This window comes from Bos indicus, chromosome 12 (assembly GCF_029378745.1).
Source record: "Bos indicus isolate NIAB-ARS_2022 breed Sahiwal x Tharparkar chromosome 12, NIAB-ARS_B.indTharparkar_mat_pri_1.0, whole genome shotgun sequence".
Lineage (NCBI taxonomy): Eukaryota > Metazoa > Chordata > Mammalia > Artiodactyla > Bovidae > Bos > Bos indicus.
This window is the reverse complement of record NC_091771.1, coordinates 48,345,340-48,368,412: the sequence shown is the minus strand read 5'-3', so window position 1 is coordinate 48,368,412 and position 23,073 is coordinate 48,345,340. Positions and strand designations below refer to the sequence as shown.

Genomic DNA, 23,073 nt, shown 5'->3' with positions numbered 1-23,073 from the left:
AACAAAATCTAGTTACCACTCCATGCCACGGAATATTATTCACCCTTAAAAAGTGAACTGCTGGTACATACTACAAAGTAAATGAATCTTGAAAACATTATGTTAAGTAAAATAAGCCAGACTCAAAAGGACAAATACTGTGAAAATGAAAGTGAGGTCGCTCAGTCGTATCCGACTGTTTGCGACCCCATGGACTGTAGCCTGCCAGGCTTCCCTATCCTTCACTGTCTCCCAGAGTTTGCTCAGACTCATGTCCATTGAGTCAGTGATGCCATCCAACATCTCATCCTCTCTTGTCCCCTTCTCCTCTTGGCCTCAGTCTTTCCCAGCATCAAGGTCTTTTCCAAGGAGTTAGGTGTTGCATCAGGTGGCCAAAGTATTGGAGCTTCAGCTCCTCCATCCATGGAATTTTACAGGCAAGGATACTGGAGTGGATTGCCATTTCCTTCTCCAGGGGATCTTCCTGACCCAGGGATTGAACCCGGGTCTCCTGCACTGCAGGCAGACTCTCTATTGTCTGAGCCACCAGGGAAGCCCAAATACTGTATGATTCCACTTACAGGAGGTACCTGCTGCTGCTGCTGCTGCTAAGTCACTTTAGTCGTGTCTGACTCTGTGCAACCCCATAGATGGCAGCCCACCAGGCTCCCCTGTCCCTGGAATTCTCCAGGCAAGAACACTGGAGTGGGTTGCCATTTCCTTCTCCAATGCATGAAAAGTGAAAAGTGAAAGAGAAGTCACTCAGTCGTGTCCGACTCTTCACGACCCCATGGACTGCAGCCTACCAGGCTTCTCCGTCCATGGATTTTCCAGGCGAGAGTACTGGAGTGGGGACATGAGGTACCTAATTTAGTCAAATTCCTAGAGACAGAAAGTACAGTAGAAGTTGCCAGGGGCTGAGGGATGAGAAGGATAAGTTATTACTGTATTATTGTTATTACTCTATAATGGGAACAGAGTTTCTGTGTTAGGATGCTGAAAAAGTTCTGGAAATAAATAATGGTGATGGTACATTCACAACAATGTGAATGTACTTAGTGCCACTGAATTGTACACTTAAAAATAGTTAAAGGGTCAATTTTATGCCACGTATGTTTACCATAATAAAATAAATTGGAGGTGTGCGGGGCAGGGAAAGGTGTGGAAGCAGGGATTCCAGTTAGATGCTGTGGCAGGAAATCAGGTGAGAAATGCATGACTGAGGAGATGGTGGAAAGTATTCAAATTCAGGATCCATGTTGCAAGTAGAGCTAATAGGTTCTATTGACCGATTGTGAATGGAAGAAGATGATCACAAAAGATTCCTGTTTTTGTTCTGAGCCACCAGGAAAATAGGGATCATTTCCTGAGATAGAAAATACTGGGGAAGGAGCAAGTTTGCGGAGCGGGGGGGGCGGATATCTCATACTCAACTTTCAACATGTTAAATTAGATGTCTGATTGGCCCTTGAGTAAAAGGTCAAGAAAATGTCTGAGCCTGTAAGGATAAGAACAGGTGGTGTCATGCAGAAAGGTGGTATATGCAGCACCTGTATGAAGTGTGGGAGTGAGTGGGTTCACCCAAGGACTTGAAAGAGGAGTGGCCAGAGACCTGAGCACAGGGGCCCTCTGGCAGTCAGAGGGACATAAATGTATGGGGTGTTTTTCATAAATACTAGCACGTTTCTGCTGAGCACCTCCTCTCCCAGGACTGTTGCAGGTGACTGGGACAGCAGTGACTAAAAAAAGTCAACCCCCCCCCCCACTCCATATTATTTTTTGCTCTTGGGCAAGTTACTTAGCTTGACTGAACCCCACATTCCTCATCTGTAAAACGGGGGTTACATGGAGGTCTGTACAAAACAGAGCAACAATAATTTAAAACATTTCCTGATTATATACCTGTTTATACAAGGTTGTTTTATTTTCATAACTCTATTTCCCCTTATAGCTCTGCAAGGTAGATATTTTTTTTCCTAGAAAAAAATCCAAAGTTTGGGGAGGCTGATACATTTTTCTAAGACACAGCTAAAAATTAATTTTCATTGGCAAGATTCTTACTCTGGTAGTTCTGAAGTCACATCTTTTGGTTCATCCAATATTTCAAGCCATTCTAATATGCAAAACACTCAGCAGGCTGCCTAAGGCAATAGTTACTGCTTCAAAACGTGTTTTCTTTTGTCCCTACATTGTCTTCCCCTCCACTTAAGTGAGTGTCTTTGAGGTCCTGAAAAACGAACTTCTATAATTAAAACCAATCAGAAAAGCAATCACCTAGGTCATCAAGTATGTAAACTGCCAACTATAAACTTAATAATATCCCTAAATGACTGTAATGAATGTTAATTGACTGAATAAACAAAAACTGTGCATTTTCAGTCTAATTTTCTCTACAAAGTACCTGGCTTTTAAAATTTATAGATTGGACAGCACTTCCTGAAATTCTATTACCATTAACCTATATTTGTTTTATAAGCTTTCTTCTATAAAATGCATTCAAGATATCCCTGAAAATAACTTCTTTATGAACCTAGTTTATACTGCCCTTTTAAATTATTGCTTGTCTGGCAAATGAAAGTGCTACTCTGCTGTCTTTTTTTTTAGACATTTTTGTTTATGTTTTTGGCCAGATTGCTTGACTTGTAGAATCTTAGTTCCCATACCAGGGATTGAACCTGGGCCCTCAGCAATGAAAGTGTGAAGCCCTAGCTACTGGACTGCCAGAGAATACCCTCTGCTGTGTTTTAGACAGAAATCTATTGTTTATACATAGATGAATGTAATCATTAGTGTCTCCTGGAAACTCCAGGATGTTTAAGGACATTATTATAATATTATCCTAGTCACTTAGACGAAGCTGCTGGGGTTATTCCTCCCTCTTCCTTATCTGCCATCCTCCACTCAATTACCAGGAACTGACGGACCTACGTCTGAAATGCCCTGGAACTGGGCCCCTCTGAATCAGATTTAAAGACACTGCTTTGGTTCAGCTTAGAATCCACTGCTTAGATGATGACCATAAATAGCTCTCTAACTGATAAAAGCTGTGACTTTCATCACCTCCTCACCAATGAATCCTATTTTTATAAGCCATGATTTTCCTCCCAAAACTAAAAAGAACAAAAATCCTGACATTTCCAGGACATACAAAATAACGATTCACTATAAGGGAACACTCAAAGTCCGTGGTTTCTGGCCCAGCTCATCCTGTTCCCGTCTCCTATTTTCTCTTCGCCTCTCACATGTTCTTTTAAGACTCACTTGTTGGTGTCCTACATTAAGCTTGCTGTGATCTTTCCAGACAGAATTAGATCCTCTCTCCCTTTACTCCGATAGCACTTTATTATTCCTCTTTTTATCACATAACATTTTTTATGACTTTTATAATTATGATTCTCATACATAATAAATTGGAGAAATTCTTATTATCCTAACAGCTGGCACCAGGCTCCTCCAGAAGAATCCCCCTTGGTGTGGAAAATATGCCTTTAGGAATGCTTGGAGGGAGCGTGACAGCTGAATCCCACTCCCACTTCCCTGGCCAAGGACTTGATGTAACCTTAGCCCCAGGGTTTTTACTAGGGGAAATCTGCCCTGCATGTGCCAAGGGGAGGGATTTGTTGTTTTTTTCTTGAATAAAGATGAGATGGGGGTGGGAGGAGAAAGCAGAGAAGAGGCGAAGGAGAGAACAATGCCTGGTAAAGAACCTGCCTGCCAGTGCAGGAGATGTAAGAGACCCAGGTTTGATCCCTATATTGGGAACAACCCCAGGAGAAGAACATGGCAACCTCCTCCAGTATTCTTGTCTGGAGAATCCCATGGACAGAGGAGCCTGGAGGGCTACAGTCCATGGGGTTGCAAAGAGTCAGACACGACTGAGGCGACAGCACGCACACTCGGGGGTGGGGAAGAAACTAGAGAAGAAGTGGAGGAAGGAGAGAATGCCAGCAGATGAACAGTTGCCTGAGGCTGGAGGGGACCAGTGAGCAGCACAGAAGTAGGCAAAAGCATTTTATAAATACAGAAACACTAGGCAAAGAGAGCCAGAGCTCCGAGTACCTCAAGTCTATGGTAAAAGGGCTACTGAGCTAAGATGAGTGTATGTGGTGGTTCTTGGTGTGAAGACTGAAGAAGGTGCTGATTTTTACATCAGGATTAATGATAGAGGGCAAGAGAGCCCTGAGAATATAGACCTCCCAGAAATTTACATACATCTTTTGAGAGTTAAGATTAGACTTCCACATGTCATATAATTGGTGTATTTGAGTCTTTTGTCACCTGTTTGAGGTGGATAAATATCCAAATCCTATACCTCACCATACTATAAACTCTTTGAGGAGACTTTTGTATATGCTCATTTGCTTTTCTATGGTGAACCCACAGAAAATATTTGTTGTTTTATTTGACTGAATAAGTAGTGTTAAGTTGAAAAATACCTATATATTTGACTGCCACTTATTTAAACCCTTATACAGATAATGACTGCAGCCATGAAATTAAAAGACACTTACTCCTTGGAAGGAAAGTTATGTCCAGCCTAGATAGCATATTCAAAAGCAGAGACATTACTTTGCCAACAAAGGTCCATCTAGTCAAGGCTATGGTTTTTCCAGTGGTCATGTATGGATGTGAGAGTTGGACTGTGAAGAAGACTGAGCGCCGAAGAATTGATGCTTTTGAACTGTGGTGTTGGAGAAGACTCTTGAGAGTCCCTTGGACTGCAAGGAGATCCAACCAGTCCATTCTGAAGGAGATCAGCCCTGGGATTTCTTTGGAAGGAATGATGCTAAAGCTGAAACTCCAGTACTTTGGCCACCTCATGCAAAGAGTTGACTCATTGGAAAAGACCCTGATGCTGGGAGGGATTGGAGCGACTGAACTGAACTGATAAAGATTCTCTCAGCAGGAAAAAGCCAAGTTAAAAAAAAAATGCCAATAGTGCAAATTATATTTAGTTCCATTCAGTTCAGTCGCTCAGTCGTGTCCAACTCTTTGCGACCCCATGCATTGCAGCACGCCAGGCCTCCCTGTCCATCACCAATTCCCGGAGTTTACCCAAACTCATGTCCATTGAGTCGGTGATGCATCCAGCCATCTCATCCTCTGTTGTCCCCTTCTTCTCCCGCCTCAAGTCCCTCCCAGCATCAGAGTCTTTTCCAGTGAGTCAACTCTTTGCATGAGGTGGCCAAAGTACTGGAGTTTCAGCTTTAGCATCATTCCTTCCAAAGAAATCCCAGGCAAAACTAACACAATTATGTAAAGTTTAAAAATTAAAAATAAAAAAATAAATAAATAAATAAAAAAGAAATCCCAGGACTGATCTCCTTTAGAATGGACTGGTTGGATCTCCTTGCAGTCCAAGGGACTCTCAAGAGTCTTCTCCAACACCACAGCTCAAAAGCATCCATTCTTTGGTGCTCAGCTTTCTTGACAGTCCAACTCTGACATCCATACATGACCACTGGAAAAACCATAGCCTTGACTAGACAGACCTTTTTTGGCAAAGTAATGTCTCTGCTTTTTAATATGCTATCTAGGTTGGTCATAACTTTCCTTCCAAGGAGTAAGCATCTTTTAATTTCATGGCTGCAGTCACCATCTGCAGCGATTATGGAACCCAAAAAAATAAAGTCTGACACTGTTTCTACTGCAAATTATATTTAATCATTAATAAATGTGGTTCAAGAGACTTAGAATTGTTATCTTGATGTTTTATAGATTTTTCATCTTATATTAGGAATGATGTGAAGTAAGAGGAAGTGTGGACTGGAGGTCTTAAGTCTCTCTTTTCTCAGGCACTTACCCATTCTAATTGTCTATTTTCTCAGCTATTTCTCAGCTGTTAGACTGCCATTAACAATATTGACCCTGCCAATCTTCCTGTAATTTTTGTGATTTCTAAGTTTATGTATGTTGATATAAGAGCCCTTATTATGCCACCTGCAGTATTTGATAGTATACAGTAAGTTTACTATAAACAGCATAGTATACACTGAAAGGCTACCAGTCAGAACTGTGGACAGGGTTTTACCAGTAATGAAGAAGAATGAAGTTAGAAACGTTAAATGGTATTTACCTGATGCATGAAAGCTTACATCTTCTTAGGTGAAGAAAGATGGGCCATGGTTGTGCATTTGGTGGACAGTGTGGCTCTGAGATATTAGTGATCTATGAAGCTCTGAGTGAGCAGTTCAAGGCCAATAGCATAGAAATGTCAGAAACATTGGCTCCATAGAAGCAGGCTAAGAATAAAACTGAGGTTGGAAAGAGTCAGTATCAGCAAATAGGAATGTAGTAAGGAATGGCTCTTGGTGTAAACATGGTTTTGTGGAACCCGAGGTAAAGAAGGAACCCAAAACACTTCTGTCTCTTCTATAAGAATATCATTCCCCTGATACTAAAACCAGATACAGATGATAGAAAATACACAAAATCCTTTATACAGACTCAAGAACCCTCAACATAAAACAAGCAAACTGAATCTAGCAACATATACAAAAGAGCATATACCATGACTATGTGGGATGTAACTCAGACATGAGGCTGGTTTGACATATGAAAATCAATCAGTATAATATATCAGTAGACTTAAACACAAGACCACCTGGTTATCTCACTAGGTCATAAAAGGCATTCAACATTTTTTTTCATGATAAAAACACTCAGCAGACTAGAAATAGAAAGGGATTTCTTTAGCCTGATAAAGAACTATGAAAAACCCATATCTAACATCTTTAATGGGCAAACTGAATAGTTTTTCTAAGATGAGGAACAAGACAAGGATGTTTATACTCACTGTTTGTTTGTTTTTAATTTTTTAATTGGAGGAAGATTGGTTTACAATGTTGTGCTGGTTTCTGCAGTACAACAGTGCAGATCAGCCATAATTATACATATATCCTCTCGCTCTTGATCCTCCTTTCCCTAAATCTGTCTATCATATGACCCAGAACCCCCACTACTGGGCATATACCCTGAGAAAACCACAGTTCTAAAAGACACATGTTCCTTAATATTTATTGCAGCATGTAGCCACAGAAGCAACCTAGATGTCCCATTGACAGATGAATGGATAAAGAAGATGTGATACATATATACAATGAAATACTGCTACTAAGTCGCTTCAGTCGTGTCCGACTCTGTGCAATCCCATGGACTGCAGCCTACCAGGCTTCTCCGTCCATGGGATTCTTCAGGCAAGAACACTGGAGTGGGTTGCCATTTCCTTTTCCAATGCATGAAAGTAGAAAGTGAAAGTGAAGTCACTCAGTCATGTCTGATCTTAGCAACCCCATGGATGCAGCCTACCAGGCTCCTCCATCCATGGGATTTTCCGGGCAATAGTACTGGAGTGGGGTGCCATTGCCTTCTCCAATAAAATACTACTCAGCCATAAAAAAGAATGACTTTGAGTCAGTTCTGGTGAGGTGACTGAACCTGGAGCCTGTTATACAGAGTGAAATAAGTCAGAAAGAGAGAAACACATATCACGTATTAACATATATGTATGAAATCTGGGGCTTTCCAGGTGGCTCTGATAAAGAATCTACCTGCCAATGCAGGAGACACAAGAGACGCAAATTTGATCCCAGGGTCAGGAAGATTTCTGGAGGATGAAATGGCAACCCACTCTAGTATTCTTACCTGGGAAATTCCATGGACAGAGAAGCCTGGCAGACTGAAGTCCGTGGAGTTGCAGAGAGTCGAACATGAATGGAATCCAGAAAAATGGTATTGATGAGCCAATATGTGGGGAAGGTGGAGATACAGATTAGAGAATGGACTTGTGTACTCACCACCTTCATTCAGTCCTCTAGCCGTGGCAATTAAGGAAAAGAAATCAGAGAATCCAGACAGGAAAGGAAGAAGTAAAGTTAGCTCTATGTATAGTTGACATGAAAGGAAGGAGTGAAACTATCTCTGTTTATAGTTGACATGATCTTGTATATAGAAAACCCAAATGAATCCCTTCAAAAAACTATCAGAACTAGTAAAGGAGTTCAGCATGATTGCTGGACATAATATCAATATACAAAAATTGACTTTATTTCTATCCAGTAACAATGAACTATCTGAAAATGAAAATTAAGAAAATAATTTCAACACAACCTTTTAAATCAACTGTACTTCTTCAGTGAAAAAGAAAATAATTCCATTTACAATAACATGAAAAAAAATACCTAGGACAAAAGGTAGCTCAGACGGTAAAGACTCTGCCTGCAATGCAGGAAATCCGGGTTCGATCCCTGGGTTGGGAAGATCCCTGGGAGAAGCAAATGGCAATCCACTCCAGTATTCTTGCCTTGAAAATCCCATGGACAGAGGGTTACAGTCCATGGGGTCGCAAAGAGTCGGACACGACTGAGCAGCTAACACTGTCACTTCACGTTCAAATTTAACTGAATAAGTACAAGATTTGCACACTGAAAACTTTGAAGCGTTATTTAAAAAAAACTAAAGAACTCGTAAAAGGAAAGACTTGCATGTTTGTAGATTGAAAGACTTAACATTGAGTAAATGGTAGCATTCTACCAAATGGTAAATAAATTCAGTGCAATTTCTATCTAAATTCCAACTGCATTTTCTTTTGCATAAATTGACAAACTGATCCTAAAATTCATATGGAAATAGTCTCGAAAAAGATGAATTTGAAGGACTAAAACTTTTCAATTTTAACATTTACCTCAAAGCTGTGAAGTTAAGGCAGTGTGGTACTAGACTAAATATGCACATGTAGATCATTGGAATAAAGGTGAGATCTTAGAAGTAAACCGTTGCATTTATGATCAGTTGATTTTCATGAGATTTCCTAGACAATTTAATGAAGAAAGAAGAATCTTTTTAGCAAATAACATGGGGACAACTGTGTATCCACATGTGAAAGAATGAAATTAGACTCCTTCCTTTCACAAAAATTAACTAAAAATGGGTCGTAAATCTAAATATAAGAGCTAAATCTATAAGAAAAAAGCATAGGAGTAAATTTTCGAGACCTAGGTAAAGCTTTCTTAGATATAACCACACACATACATACAACTAGAGATATGTTAAATTGGACTTAATATTTAAAACTTTTGTGCTTTAAGGACTACAAGAAAATGAAAAGACACAGATTAGGAGAAAATATTGGCAAATTATATATCTGATAAGTGACTTGTATCCAGAATATATGGAAATTTCACAACTCTACAGTTAAATGACAACACAATTTATAAATAAGCAAAGTATCTGAATAGACATTTCTCTGAAGGAGATATACAGATGGCCTGTGAGTATATGAAAAGACTCAACTCCATTAGTTGTTAGGGGTATTACGAATGAAAACCACAACGAGATACTGCTTTACATGCACTAAAATGGCAAAAATTCAAATGACAATCATAATGCATTGGTGACAATGACAAGAAATTACCAGCTTCTTACAGTGCTGGTGAAATTATAAAATGGTGTAGTCACTTCGAAAAACAGTTTTAAAACTCACAATATTAAACATAGAATTACTATATAATCTAGTACTTCCATTTCTAGGTGTATGGCTAAGAGCATTTAAAACACACGTTCACACAAAAGCTTGAACAGATATTCATAGCAGCATTATTCCTAATACTCAAAAAGTAAAATCAACCCAAATGTCCATCAACTAATGAGTAAAAATATGGTGTGTCTGTATAATGAAATACTATTCAGCTATTAAAAGGAATGAAATATTTCATGATATATGTAAATTAATTCATTATACTGTACACCTCAAATTTATACAGGGCTGAATATGAATTATGTTTCAATAAAACTTGAAGAAATAGGAATAAACTATTGATGCATGCCACAACATGGATAAACCTTAATGACTTTATGCTTATGGGAACAAAGCTAGCCACAAAAAGCCACAAATTTTATGATTCTGTTTCTATTAAATACTCAGAATAACCAAATCCATAAATAGGCAGAAAATTAGAGTAGTAGTTGCAAGACCTAGGAAGAGAGGGTGTGTGGAATGCATTAATGAACATGGGGTTTCCTTTTGGGGGTGATGAAAATATTTTGAAATTAGAGGTGATGGTTCCACAACATTGTGAATATAATGAATGCCACTGAATCATGCACTTTATGGGGTGATTTTATGGTATGTGAATTAGATCTTTTACATCTTAATACAGATATTAACCAAAAAAAAAAAAACAGGAAGAAGAAACCCAACTTTAAGATATATTGGACATTGTATCAGGTTTACATTATTCTAGGTTAATCTTCCTGTGTGTGTACTAAGTCGCTTCAGTTGTGTCTGACTCTTTGCAATGCTGTGAACTGTAGCCTGCTGCTGCTGCTGCTGCTGCTAAGTCGCTTCAGTCAAGCGACCCCATAGACAGAAGCTCACCAGGCTCCCTCGTCCCTGGGATTCTCCAGGCAAGAACACGAGTGGGTTGCCGTTTCCTTCTCCAATGCATGAAAGTGAAAAGTGAAAGGGAAGTCGCTCAATCATGTCCGACTCTTAGCGACCCCATGGACTGAAGCCTACCAGGCTCCTCCATCCATGGGATTTTCCAGGCAAGAGTACTGGAGTGGGGTGCCATGCCATTCAGAGGATCTTCCCGACCCAGGGATCGAACCTAGGTCTCCCACATTGCAGGCAGATTCTTCACTGTCTGAGCTACTAGGGGAGCATAATAAATTATAATAAGCTATAATTCATATGTAAATTTTCAGATCACAGCCTATGCTTTTTTTCTAGGAATCGCAACAAAAAATAGGATTCTTGTTTTCTTTTTTTCCTTAAAGATAATAATGAGAGTTTATTGATCACAAAACTTTAATTTAGAAGTCTGCATATAAAAATGAAGATTCAAATTTCACATTGTTTCCTCTTTTAAGATCAGCATGTTCTGTTTTTGTTTTCTTTTGCTTGTTTATCATTAATACTTGACCTAGTTCAGAAATAACTTTGTGGGACATACACTTAAGAATTACTGTTGTATCATTAGAATGTGGAATAAACACACTAGGCCCTAGGCTAATGTGGCTGAGTTTCCTGGCAGCCATAACAAAAACGTAAATAGGGTGGGGATTTTTAGTTCTAACTATCTGATGAAAAAAAAATTTGTGTATATGTATATATTCCAGTTTTGCCAAGCAGGCTTTCCTTCATACCAAATAAAGATTATAACATAGCTCTTTCTCTCTTTCTCCAGTTTTATTGAAGAGTGAGAGAAGCCTAGCTTGAAGAGTCAGGAAATAGACTAGTACCAGCTCTACTACGGTTTAGCTGTGTGGGTTTGGCATAGGTTAGTTTAATTAACTTTTTGAGCCCTGGTTTGCTCATCTTCTAATGTCTTTCAGGTATAAATTTGGGTCACATTACTATACCTTCTAACTTTTATAACATCAATTTGGCAGAGTACTCAAAGATTGAGTTTCAAGAAGGAAAATAAAAACAAGTAAAATATTTCCTCCATTAGATGGAAAGATTTTTGGTATTCTCCAAAATTCAAATACATACACATTTTATGGTCGGACAAATGCCTATTTGTGGCACCAGATAGCCAAAAAAAATTCAAGTGAGATATTACTAATGAATTCTACTTAGCCATGTTATTTTATATATCCCTGTATGACTAATTAAAAACTGTTTCAATAATTTATGTAAGCATAAGTACCAGATATTAACTGGTATAATTTCGGTGCTCTTTAATAAAACAAATCTCTAGTGGAACATAGACCTTGCTAATGATGAGCATAAAATAGATGGAGGCTGTGTTGATGGTTACTTAAAAAGTTTATTTATGATTGCATTACAATAACTCATAAGAACTGCATATTTCAAACATTTTATATATGTCTTAATATTTAAAACACCAAGTCTTATTATATATTGTCCTCACCTAGTGCACATCCGTACAACTTCTTTATGATCGGATCTGTCGTATAAGAAGATCCTTCTGATATGGAAAAGTTAGCGTGTTTATATCAAACATCAGTGTTCACCCTTGAGAATGTCCTCATGGGATGGACTGTGTTCCCCCAGCTCTTTCCTCTCTTTCTTTCTCCTCAGCCTTCCCAGCACCTGCTGATATGCCAGCTTCTAGAGAGGCATGCATATAACCACATCTTCATTCTTGAGTTTAAAGTTTATCTTTAATAAAATAAAGAGAACAGTCCTAGAGGGTCTCAAATCCAGATGGGCTCAAAGACCACACCTGTAAGACAAATGCTTGCTGCTGCTGCTGCTAAGTCACTTTAGTCGTGTCCAACTCTGTGCGACCCCATAGACGGCAGCCCACCAGGCTCCCCCATCCCTGGGATTCTCCAGGCAAGAACACTGGAGTGGGTTGCCATTTCTTTTTCCACTGCATGAAAGTGAAAAGTGAAAGGGAAGTCGCTCTTTCGTGCCCGACTCTTAGCAACCCCATGGACTGCAGCCTTCCACGCTCCTCCGTCCATGAGATTTTCCAGGCAAATGCATAGCGCTGTCTTTATAAGGCAACAGTGGTAAGGCCTGTGCCAACCTCGGGAAGACAGCACCCGCCTTAAAGGCATTCTGATTGTTTAATCCTGTTCAGACATAGAAAGTTTTTTTTAAGGCTTAAATGATCCATTGAGCTACAACTCCTAGCGTGAAACATAATTTAAACCCCAACGTTTCTTGAAGAAATTTTGTGGAAATGTTCTTCTGAATATTTTGACAAGTTTTATGTCTTCTGTTCCATGTCCAGTATAATTCAGAAATCTATACTTGTTTCAGGGCTCTTGTTCCATCCTACATTATGAATTGATTTTATGGGAAAAAATCTTTACAATGAATACAGTGTTGCCCCCAAAGAAACTATTTTGAATAGATAACTGTATATCTGAGATGGGTCTCTTTTTTTTTTAACAAAAAATCCTCTTTCAGCCTGTAATCTGAATTCATCATACAAGTTTAACTATATAACAAATCACAGCAGATGCCATTAATAATTTATTTTTTCTATTTATCCATGTATCTATTTTATCTTTTGCTTAAACAGCTTATGATCTTACTTACTTGCTAAAATATGATGAATCAAAAAAACAGCAGAGTCTGTAACAGTTTTGAGTATTTTAATGGTCCTAGATAGTGATTAAAATTACTGAGTAGCAGCTGTTATTTTTAAGGAAAATCATGATATACTATAAATCTATCTACAGACTCACCTACAAAAAGTTCATTGGTAAACCAGTGAACCAGTCTTTTAATTAGTAGGGTATTTCATTTATTAGAATAATTCAAAATAAATTCTGCACATATTCTGTTTGTATGAAAAAATGTCAGCTTTTGAACATCTTTTATCTAAGTATTACTCTTGATTTATACATTTCGTGAAAATGGATTTATTTTTATTGAATTCAAATTTGAATGTAAAGTGGTGTAATGTTTTTGTCACAGCTTCTGGAAAGATTGGCAACTTCTAATCTTACAGTTTCAGTGTGCTCAAAATTAGTTTTCTGTAGGAAGCTGTGGGCAGGAATGAAAAGTGAAAATGTTAGTCACTCGGTTGCTTCTGACTCTTCGCAACCCCCTGGACTGTAGCCCAGCAGACTCCTCTGTATATGGAATTCTCCAGGCAAGAATACCAGAGTGGGTTGCCGTTTCCTTGTCCAGGAGATGTTTCTGACCCAAGGATGGAACCAGATTTTTCTGCATTGCAGACAGATTCTTTACCACCTGAACTACCAGGGAAATCCATGGGCAGGAACAAAAATGGTGAATCAGTGGATTTGTGCTATCTTAGAATGACGCTTCTGGGGACTGGATAATGAATGTATCTAAATAACCCCCTTTCTCTAATTAATATCCCATTGAAGACCTTGACATGGTTTGATAGAAGCTAGAGAGTCTGTGATAGTATGGAAGAGAAATAGGAAGATTCCTGCTTCTGAGAGCCATCTGCTGGCTAAGAAAAAGCCTGCAAAAACCTACATGTGTCTGGCTTGTCCACATGAATAGAATCTCAAGTACTAAGATTTATGTAACTCCTGGTTAACTGAAATTCTCATCAACTCTATTTTTTGGCTTGTGGCCTCTATATTTCATTCCCAATGTGGTGTTTGATTTACTAACGAGGAAGTGGTTCTCACTTCCGTCTATTCTGCAGCAGCAGCTGATTCAGAATTCCCGTAGGTGATATTTACATTCTACTGAAAATCATTTTAAAACAAGCTTTGGAAAACAGTACAAAATATACTTTTAAAACTGAATGTGCCCTCTTCCCTTAAGGTAACTCTGTTGTGCAACTAACTCTAAACACTTTCTGGTACCATTGTAAATACACAAAGATGGCAGGAAAGGAACAAGTTCTCTGGTCTTGATGGTTGAGGAAGACTTAATCGCATATCACTGCCAAACTCAATCTTCAAAAACATTTCCCTGGAAAGATACATATTTTACAAAGTTAAGAAAGTATTTTTAAGGTAGATTAATAGTAAGTAATTACACTGTGTATCTCCACTGGCAGTATTTATAAAATAGTTTAAAATTCTCAGGAGTAAAGTGTATGCTTTATCATAGCAGACTACATTTAAGAATGCTTTTATGTACTGTTGTTTCTATAATAGGATTAGAGGGGAAATTTAAATGATTCAGGTTATTTTGTTGCTTTTTTATCTTTTATGGGGCTTCCCAGGTGGTACTAGTGGTAAAGAACGTGCCAGCCAGTGCTAGAGACCTAAGAGATGCAGCTTCAATCTCTGGGTCAGGAAGATTTTCCTGGAGGAAGGAATGGCACCATTCCAGTATCCTTGCCTGGAGAATCCCATGGACAGAGGAGCCTGGCGGTCTCCAGTCCCTGGCTTCGCACAGAGTCAGACGTGACTAAAGTGACTTAGCATGCATTCATGCTTGCATCTTTTATTAGATGTGGTTTATATTCCTAAATACCCAAGTGAGTAGAGCATAATAACTCAGGTGGATTCTGATGTCCTTGGGTTCAGATCCTGGTGTGGTCATCCACTCTGTTTTGGCCTTGATCTTAACCTCCCTTTGCCTCGGTTTCCTCATCTGTAAACTAAGGGTACTAATAATATTGACCTCCAAGAGCTACTTTGAAGCTTAAAGCATTTAGAGCAGTGCCTGGCCCATGGCAGGCATTCTGGAAGTGTCGGCTCTCATTGTTATCCTCAATCCTCCTCCTTGATGTTCTGTTGAGATGATGTGTGTGAATTTGCTGAAGGACCTTCCATCCCTCTGTTTTCTGCTCGTTTTAAAATTTCCAATACAATATAGTAAAGTTAAAAAAGAAAAAAAAAAAAAGAAAAAGCAACAAATGGGAAAAAAAAAAGAAAGAAAATAAAATTTAGGATGTGTGTGTCCTCTTCCCAGTCTTAAAAGATTGTCCTGGATTTTTCCTTTTAACTCCTGTAGAAACTCCAATTTCAGTGAAGGGCGTCTCACTGCTCTCGGGTCACACGTGACAAATGGCCTTTATTACCTGCTGATTACAGTTAACCTTCATTCCTTTCATGGCAGCTGTGTGGCGCCTTCTATTTAAATAGAGCTGTTCTTGCATGTGACTTTTCGAGCCTCTCTGGGTTTCGTTCTAATTTAACTTACCATTCCAAGTGGGACTATTGTGTCACTGAAGGCGTGATTCACTCATTTGTTCTCTCTCCATCTAATTATTACGACGCAGTGCCTGTGAGGCCCCCTCGGGCGTTCATTCACTTCTCTAAATGGTCTAACCTTCTAGGGAAGGGAGTGGGCCTTTAGTTATTCTTTATGAACTGTGTGGATGTGTTTAGTGCAATGTCTGGGAACACACTAGCGACTGTGTTCAGTGGCTGAATGGTCCCGACCGTTTTCATCATACCAAGCTTATTACTAAGGGTTATTGGAAGAATCCTCTGCTGGCATAGGCAGTAGTTTTTTGCACATTTCCATTCTTCAGAACGAGGCCAACTTTTGAAGCACACAAGTCAGTGTGAGTGCATGTGGGGATACCTTAAAAGCTGTGGAAACAAAGGGCGCATGGCTCAGAAAGCATAGAAAGGGCAGAATATTTTAATTTCACTGAAAATTTTAATTGTAAGCCGTGCTTTAGAATGCCGTTCTCTTCAAGTTAGAGCAAAGAACCAAGACACTCATGGGAACATATGATTTTAATGGTTACCCAGAATCCCTGGTATTCAGTCACCACTTTGTATATTACAGCATTTAAAATATGAAACAAAAAAAATAGATATGCAACAAGGAACAAAGTTTTACTGTATAGCACAGGGAACTATAGTCAATATTTTGTAATAACCTATAATGGAAAATAATCTGAAAAACAATATATGTATAATTGAATCACCTTGCCATGCACCTGAAGCATTTAAATCAACTGTACCTCAATAAAATATATGTATTATGAAAAAAATAAAATTTGAAACAGGGAAATGAAAGTAAGAGGAATTCAGTAAGCACTATCAGAAGACTTGAAGTCCAAGGATCCTGGTGAGGATTAATTAACCAATTAAAGGTTAATTAATTGGTTGATTATATTGAATTAAGAATACCTGACTTAATACATTAATCCATTCATCCATCCAACTATTCAGTCATTCTATTTAGCAAACATTTCTTGAATGCCCACAATGTTCTTGGCTCCAGAGACCCAAAAGTACTTGGTACCAGCATCTTAACTATCAGATTTCCTGCCGTGGACTTGGCGTGGCCAAACACCCAGTCCAGTTATCTCCCAGCTGCCATGTCTCCCAACCCCAGGGTCGTGCTGTGGGCCCAGTACAGCAGCAGTCCTCCGTGGAGTTGGGTTTTTCTCTCCTCTTCCTGTGTTCTTGAAGCTCGTCTGCATTTCTGATTCTTTTTTTTTACTTCAGCCCCATTTACCTGCCTTTCTACAAAGAGATCAAATAAGTAGTTCTTGTTTGAAAGGTACAGGCTAGCGTAAGGTTGTGTGACATCTGAGGGTATCTCTGCCATTTAAAAAGGGGAACCAGGGGAAGTCTTACCCATTGAATGCCATTTTAAGGTTAGCTTGGTTGGGTCCATTTATTCAATGCACATACCTCTTATTTTTATCATCATCATGCAGATATCTTTAGATAGTTGTTCTTTATAATGTCCTAAAACATTTCACTTTAAAATGAGGAAAACCGCGGTATGAAGTTTGTAGAGCATTAAGGCCATCCACCGAACATGTGTTCAATTTTGATGTAAATTCAGAAATCTGAGTGAAGTGGTTTCCCGCCATTCTGTAGCCCTGCTTTTCTTCCCTGCCCGCCATATAGTCCAGTGACTGACTGAATAGCAGCATTACCTTCCTGGTCCCTTATAGACTTGCTTAGTAGTTACTGAGTATTGATTTTAGGTTTATTTTTTTACTTTTCTCTGCATATATGAACACATAGCAGAATAAATAGCTAAAATCAACAGGCCAAGCAATATGTGTGTGTGTGATTATACTTAGTTACATTTAGACTTCTGTATAGATGCATAGATGCATAGAAAGCATTGTACAAAACAAAATGTTCTTACTATAGGCTTTATGTTATAACTTGAGGGACATAAATACTATGTCATATTCTCGATTTGAAAGGTGTAAAACATACCACAACACGAAAGTTTCTATTTGTGAGGCCCCCAGTGACAAGATCCATATTTGTTTTTATGACTAAATAGTCAAGAAGTGAATTACTGTTGCCTTATTATCACATATAGAGTCAATTTGTTCACAAGAATCACACACTATGCCAGAACATACCTTGTTGGGAGTGACTAAAGCCCTTCTCTCATGGGAAAGACCAGTCACACTGTTTTGACTCTCTTCACAACCAAGCTCCAGTCCCTGAGTCAATGATGTGGAAAACCACCAAGCCTCATTGAGTGGTAAGAAGGCTGAAAAAGTGGCTTAGCCATCCTGTATGTTCTTTCCTTCAACTTCATAGAAATCTTGCACAAAACTGTTTAAGATACAGGCAGATAAATGTCATTTATATTTGATCTTAGCTAACAATATAAAGCATTGGCTACTGAATCTGTTACTTGTACAAGTGAAAAGATGCTTTGAAAACTTGGGTGGCTCAGTCAGTAAAGAGTCCGCCTGCAATGCAGGAGACCCGAGTTCAATCCCTGGGTCGGGAAGATCCCCTGGCAAAGGGAAGGGCAACCCACTCCACTGTTCTTGCCAGGGAAATCCCATGGACAGAGGAGCCTGGTGGGCTACAGTCCAAAATGTTGCAAGAATTGGACATGACTTAGCAACTAAGCCACCACCACCATATGGAAGGAGACATTTTAAAGTTTACTGGAGCAATGTTGCAGTAAAATATTAGAAATAAATCTATATGTCCATCACTTAGGAAATGGATTTTTAAACTCTGGAATGAATGTTCATTGGACTACTCCCATATTTCATCTGAGTCAAGTATTAACCAGTTATAGCCCATGGATCAAATACTGTCCACTATTTGTTTTGTAAATAAAGTTTTATTAGAACATAGACACACTCATTTGTTTTATTTATACTCATTTATCTATAGCTGCTTTCATGCTACAGTTGCAGGGTTGATTTGTCACAACATAGACTGTATGACTCTCGGTCAAAATACTCACTATCTAGCTTTTTATAGAAACAGTTTACCAACTCCTGATCTAGGTAGATTAAAACACCATCTGTTATAAAATACACCGCTGAGAAAGATAAAATAAATCAATTAAACCATGACCAGCCATCAAATGTCAGAGGCATCCTGAGTTAGAGACATTGAAATATGAAAAGATTCATCTTAGGATCCGTGCACTATGGCATATAGCACTTCAAATGAACAAACCACTGTGTCTGTATCAGTATAAACAGAGCTCAGATCCTCAGTGTCGAGTGAGCAAAAGTCAAGTGTGGAACAATTTGCAGAATGATGTGAACAGCCTTTTATCTATATGTCTCTTTAAAAACACGGTATAATGAGTTTCCATGAATGCAGATACCAGTAAGCATAATTTAAAAGAATTGGAAGGATTTGTAGAAAACTGATGATAGAGATTTTGCCTGGGAGGACAAGGGATCAGGACAATGATGGAAGAAAAAGGGGGAAAGTTATCTTTATCTGTAGTGTTCAGTTTTTTTGAGGACTGATTTATTCATAAAAAGTAATTTTAAAAAACTTTGAAACCGGGAAAAGCTGAAAGAAAATAATGTCAAAGTATTAATAGTGGTAAATCTTTTATAGTAGGAGTATGAGTGATTGCTTTTTTATTGTATTTCACTGTAACTTTAAAGAACTTCATGAATAACTTAAAAAAATGAGTCATATTCTTCATTTCTATCTCAATCAAAAGAGATTAATGTTGGAAGAAGTACATGTTAATCTGTTACCTGACATTACAAACTGATCCTGTTTTTCTACTGTGGCATTAAGATTAAACAATGTACAAGTCAGGGCCAAATTTCATAGTTAAAACTTTTTTTCATAATGTGGTACAGCTAATCTTTAAATACAATGCACTTGATTCTTCACCGTGAAAAACTACCAACGGGAAGAGTTAAATGTCAGGTGCATTTTGCAGAACCAAAATAGCTTGTCATGAGTCATGTTATTGATGTACTGATGTCATTTCTTTCAGCCCAACCTCACTTGTTTTGAAACGTACATTGTGATTTTACATGATTTTATGTGTTGTCACATGCAATTCAGACCCTCATGTTACTTATTAAATGCATTCATTTTGTCATTTGTCTGTAGCAGGTCTCCCTAAAATATTCTCTGTAAGTGTCTTTGCAAGTTCAGAACTTTAGGCGATAATTCTACCACCACCGGATAATTACTTTTGATGATGGAGATCTACTCATTCACCACTGCTTTCGTGTACTTTTTTGCTTTTTTCATTCTGTTGTTATTTTAAGCATGTCTTCCTCTCCCGAGGAGTGTTTCATCAAAAATAGGTCAAGCTGCCTGCCTTCGAGATTAAGCAATGAAACGTGTCCCAGAAAGTGACAGCAGTAACGTGGACCTGGGACCTCGAGTCTGTATGAAGCTGCAGGCTGCGAGCCTCAGGGCTCACGGCACTGGAACCAAACAGGGTGCTGTGTTTGCTCACCATTTAAATCTACTTTCTCTTTTTCCAGTTCAATCTCACCATTTAGTATTGAGAGCACAAGACGCCAGAGAAGGTCTGAATCCCCAGACTCGAGAAAACGGCGTATCCACAGATGCGATTTCGAGGGCTGCAACAAAGTGTATACAAAAAGTTCTCACCTGAAGGCTCATCGAAGGACACATACAGGTAACAGCTCTGCAGGGCTTCTCACCTGAGGGTCACTGAGAGTCCAGACAGGGCCGGCTGCTTGACTTCGGACCCCTGGGTGTGCTGGAGTGTTCTGTGCTCACCCATCATGTCTGAGCAGGGTGCATTCCCTCTCTTAGTCGAAAAAGGCTTAAGTCTTAGTGAAATTTAGAAACAAGTATTTCTTCTGTGTCTTAAGGACTTATGTTAGTGTGAACCCAGTGGTCTAGACTTTTTCATAGTCAGAGTTGCCACTTAATGCTTGTCTCGGTTTTAAAATGTCCACGTAACATACAAAACAAACTGAATAAAATCATTTTCTTCTCTTAAAGTTAGCATTTTCACCACCACTTAGATCATGTTTTTCTCCCCTTGATCTCATCCCCCAATAACCAAACGGATAAACAGCAACAACAACATGAAATAAGATTGACATATACATAACACTGCCAGGAGTTGAAAACTTTATTTCTCCATGATTCCATTTGATTCTCACTGGCATTTTTTTGCATATGGAGAGGATTTTTTATATTCATAGTTTGCAAAGAAGGAAATTGAGATCACAAGTGACTCGCTGACTTTGTCACCATCCATTCACCCAACACATCTACGCTCCCACCGATTCACCCTCCCAAGAAAGAAGCTGGTGGTTCTTCACTTAGCTCTCTGTTCACCCCATCCATCCTCTACCATGTATGTCTCTCACTTGGCATCCCCTGCCTGCCTTGCTTTCTGGATCCCTTTGGGTACCACTGATAGGAGGCTCTGGGAAGAGACCAAAGACCAAATTCCTCCCCAATTACGGAACCTTTTCAAGGAAAAGTGACTGGTGACTGGAACATGTGAACCTCAGAGAAGAGGGAGATTCATTCATAGGCATTCCTGGTAGCAACATACCAGAGATCAAGACAGCCCAGTCCAGTAACTACCCTGGACAGGAATCTGGCTCCAGCACCCACCTCTGGGAGCTTCGTGTGTAACAGATCCCATGGGGCCATGTAAATAGTGCTCCCATCTCAGATACATTAAGGTAACCACACTGTGTGAACTGTTTCCCAGCTGAGGTAGCAAATTTATTTAAATTGGCATTCTTTGCCATATATTGAGTCATGTTAGTATAGCAGATTGTTTGAAGCTTTCTTTACAGAGACTTTCATGATTTTGATCATTGAGGTGGGGCATCTTTGTGTGTGTGATGATGTTATAGCACAAGATACTGCTTGAATTCAGAAAAGCTTTATAGAGTCTGCAGTTTAGTCTTGCTCATCTACCACGTTAATACGTTTGCTATTTCTAAGGTAATTCAGCGCAGTGTGCAAACTGCCCCTTCCCGTCTTTCTTCCCTGTTCCCAGCCCTTCTTCCTTTTCTTCTTAATTCCAGATCTTTCCCTCTTCACTGATCCTGAGCTCTCCCAGGAGAAGTTTTCATCTATTTCTTAGACGCTCATTTTGTTGTTCTTTTGTTTTCTTGGCCACACTACACGGTATGTGAGATACTTAGTTCCCTGACCAGGTATCAAACCCGTGGCTCCTGCAGTGAAAGCACAGTCTCAACCCCTGAACCACCAGGGAAGTTATCAGGCACTATTTTTTAATCAATTTTCTTTCTTGTTTTGGGATCTGAAAAATTAAGCCATTTAATATTTAAGTTAGTTTTTTATTGGAGTACAGTTGATTTACAAAGTGTTAGTTTCAGGTGTACAGCAAAGTGATTCACTTATACATACACACATAGCTATTTTTCCCAGATTCTTTTCCCTTACAGGTTATTATAAAATATTGAGTAGAATTCCCTTGCTACACAGTAGGTTCTTGTTGGTTATCTGTTTTATATATGGTAGTGTGTATTCAATTTTCTTATGAAGGCCAAGAATGAGTATAGACATAAAAGTTGAATAAGCATATTTCATCCTATCAGTAGATAATGAACACAAATCATAGGAGTAAGTATGATCAGGTTGTATTACTGACATTTTATGGGAGCATTTCAGTTATAAGAGAAAAAAAAAAGGATGACCTTTCATCAGTGAATCCTCATATATTTTGAGTTATTCCTATTTTCCTTGAACTTTCTGAGATAACTATTAGCTCCATTTTCACCAGACATCCTCTATTTCAATTATCCAAGTGGTGAACAGTGAAAGAGAAGAAAGGGTTTAATGAGATGCTATGAAAGGATTTTAATGTGATAGCATTGTAGGATTGAATCTTGAAGGTTTTCATATATATTGTAAAAGTGGGGGAAATGTGACGTATGCATTGTAATTCAAAGCAATATAAACCTCTAATGCTGAAGCAGAATTAATCAGCGTGGCTTATTAATAAGATGAAATCATTGACTCCTAGGGTCCAAATGGACCTTTGATGTCATGGAGTTTAGTTCATTTCCACATTAGAGGGATCCCTTGGGTGTCATCTCTCACGGAGAACCAGTCCCTACTATGCAGTTTTCTGCACACTTAACAGACCTTTTCTTTCATTTGATCCACACAACACCTGGTCTCATTGTCTCCTTGGTAACGAGAGTGGCTCCCAGTCGAGTATTATTTCCTACCTCTCCTTAAATTCATCGAGTAACAGAAAGCTTTTGCTTCTGCAAGACAAGTTGGATGATGTTTCCGAGGGCAGAGTCCTTGTCTCTGACAGCCCTGAACTGTCTGCTATGCTTTGTTTGGCTACTTTATAGCTCCAGCCGTCACACTAATTTTCACTTCTGGGCGCTGGTGCTCCTCTCAACACTGCCATGAACCACTGGCATCTTCATTTCTCCAAATCAGACACCCTCAATTCTCTCAGCCACTTTTTTCTAAGTATACTCTGACATATCATTGTGTTTTCTAAAGTTTTCACCCCCCTAGTTGATG

The 23,073-nt window shown here is 38.9% G+C and overlaps 1 protein-coding gene across 18 annotated transcripts in view; it reads left to right on the top strand.

Moving 5' to 3' along the window:
• Window positions 1-23,073, top strand: part of KLF12 (KLF transcription factor 12) — a 567,887-nt gene that overhangs the window by 517,486 nt on the left and 27,328 nt on the right. For all 18 annotated transcript variants that reach the window (XM_070800616.1, XM_070800623.1, XM_070800621.1 and 15 more), the window contains one exon: window positions 20,052-20,209. In XM_070800616.1, the coding sequence (XP_070656717.1) occupies window positions 20,052-20,209 (158 nt within the window). The remainder of the gene's footprint in view (window positions 1-20,051; window positions 20,210-23,073) is intronic.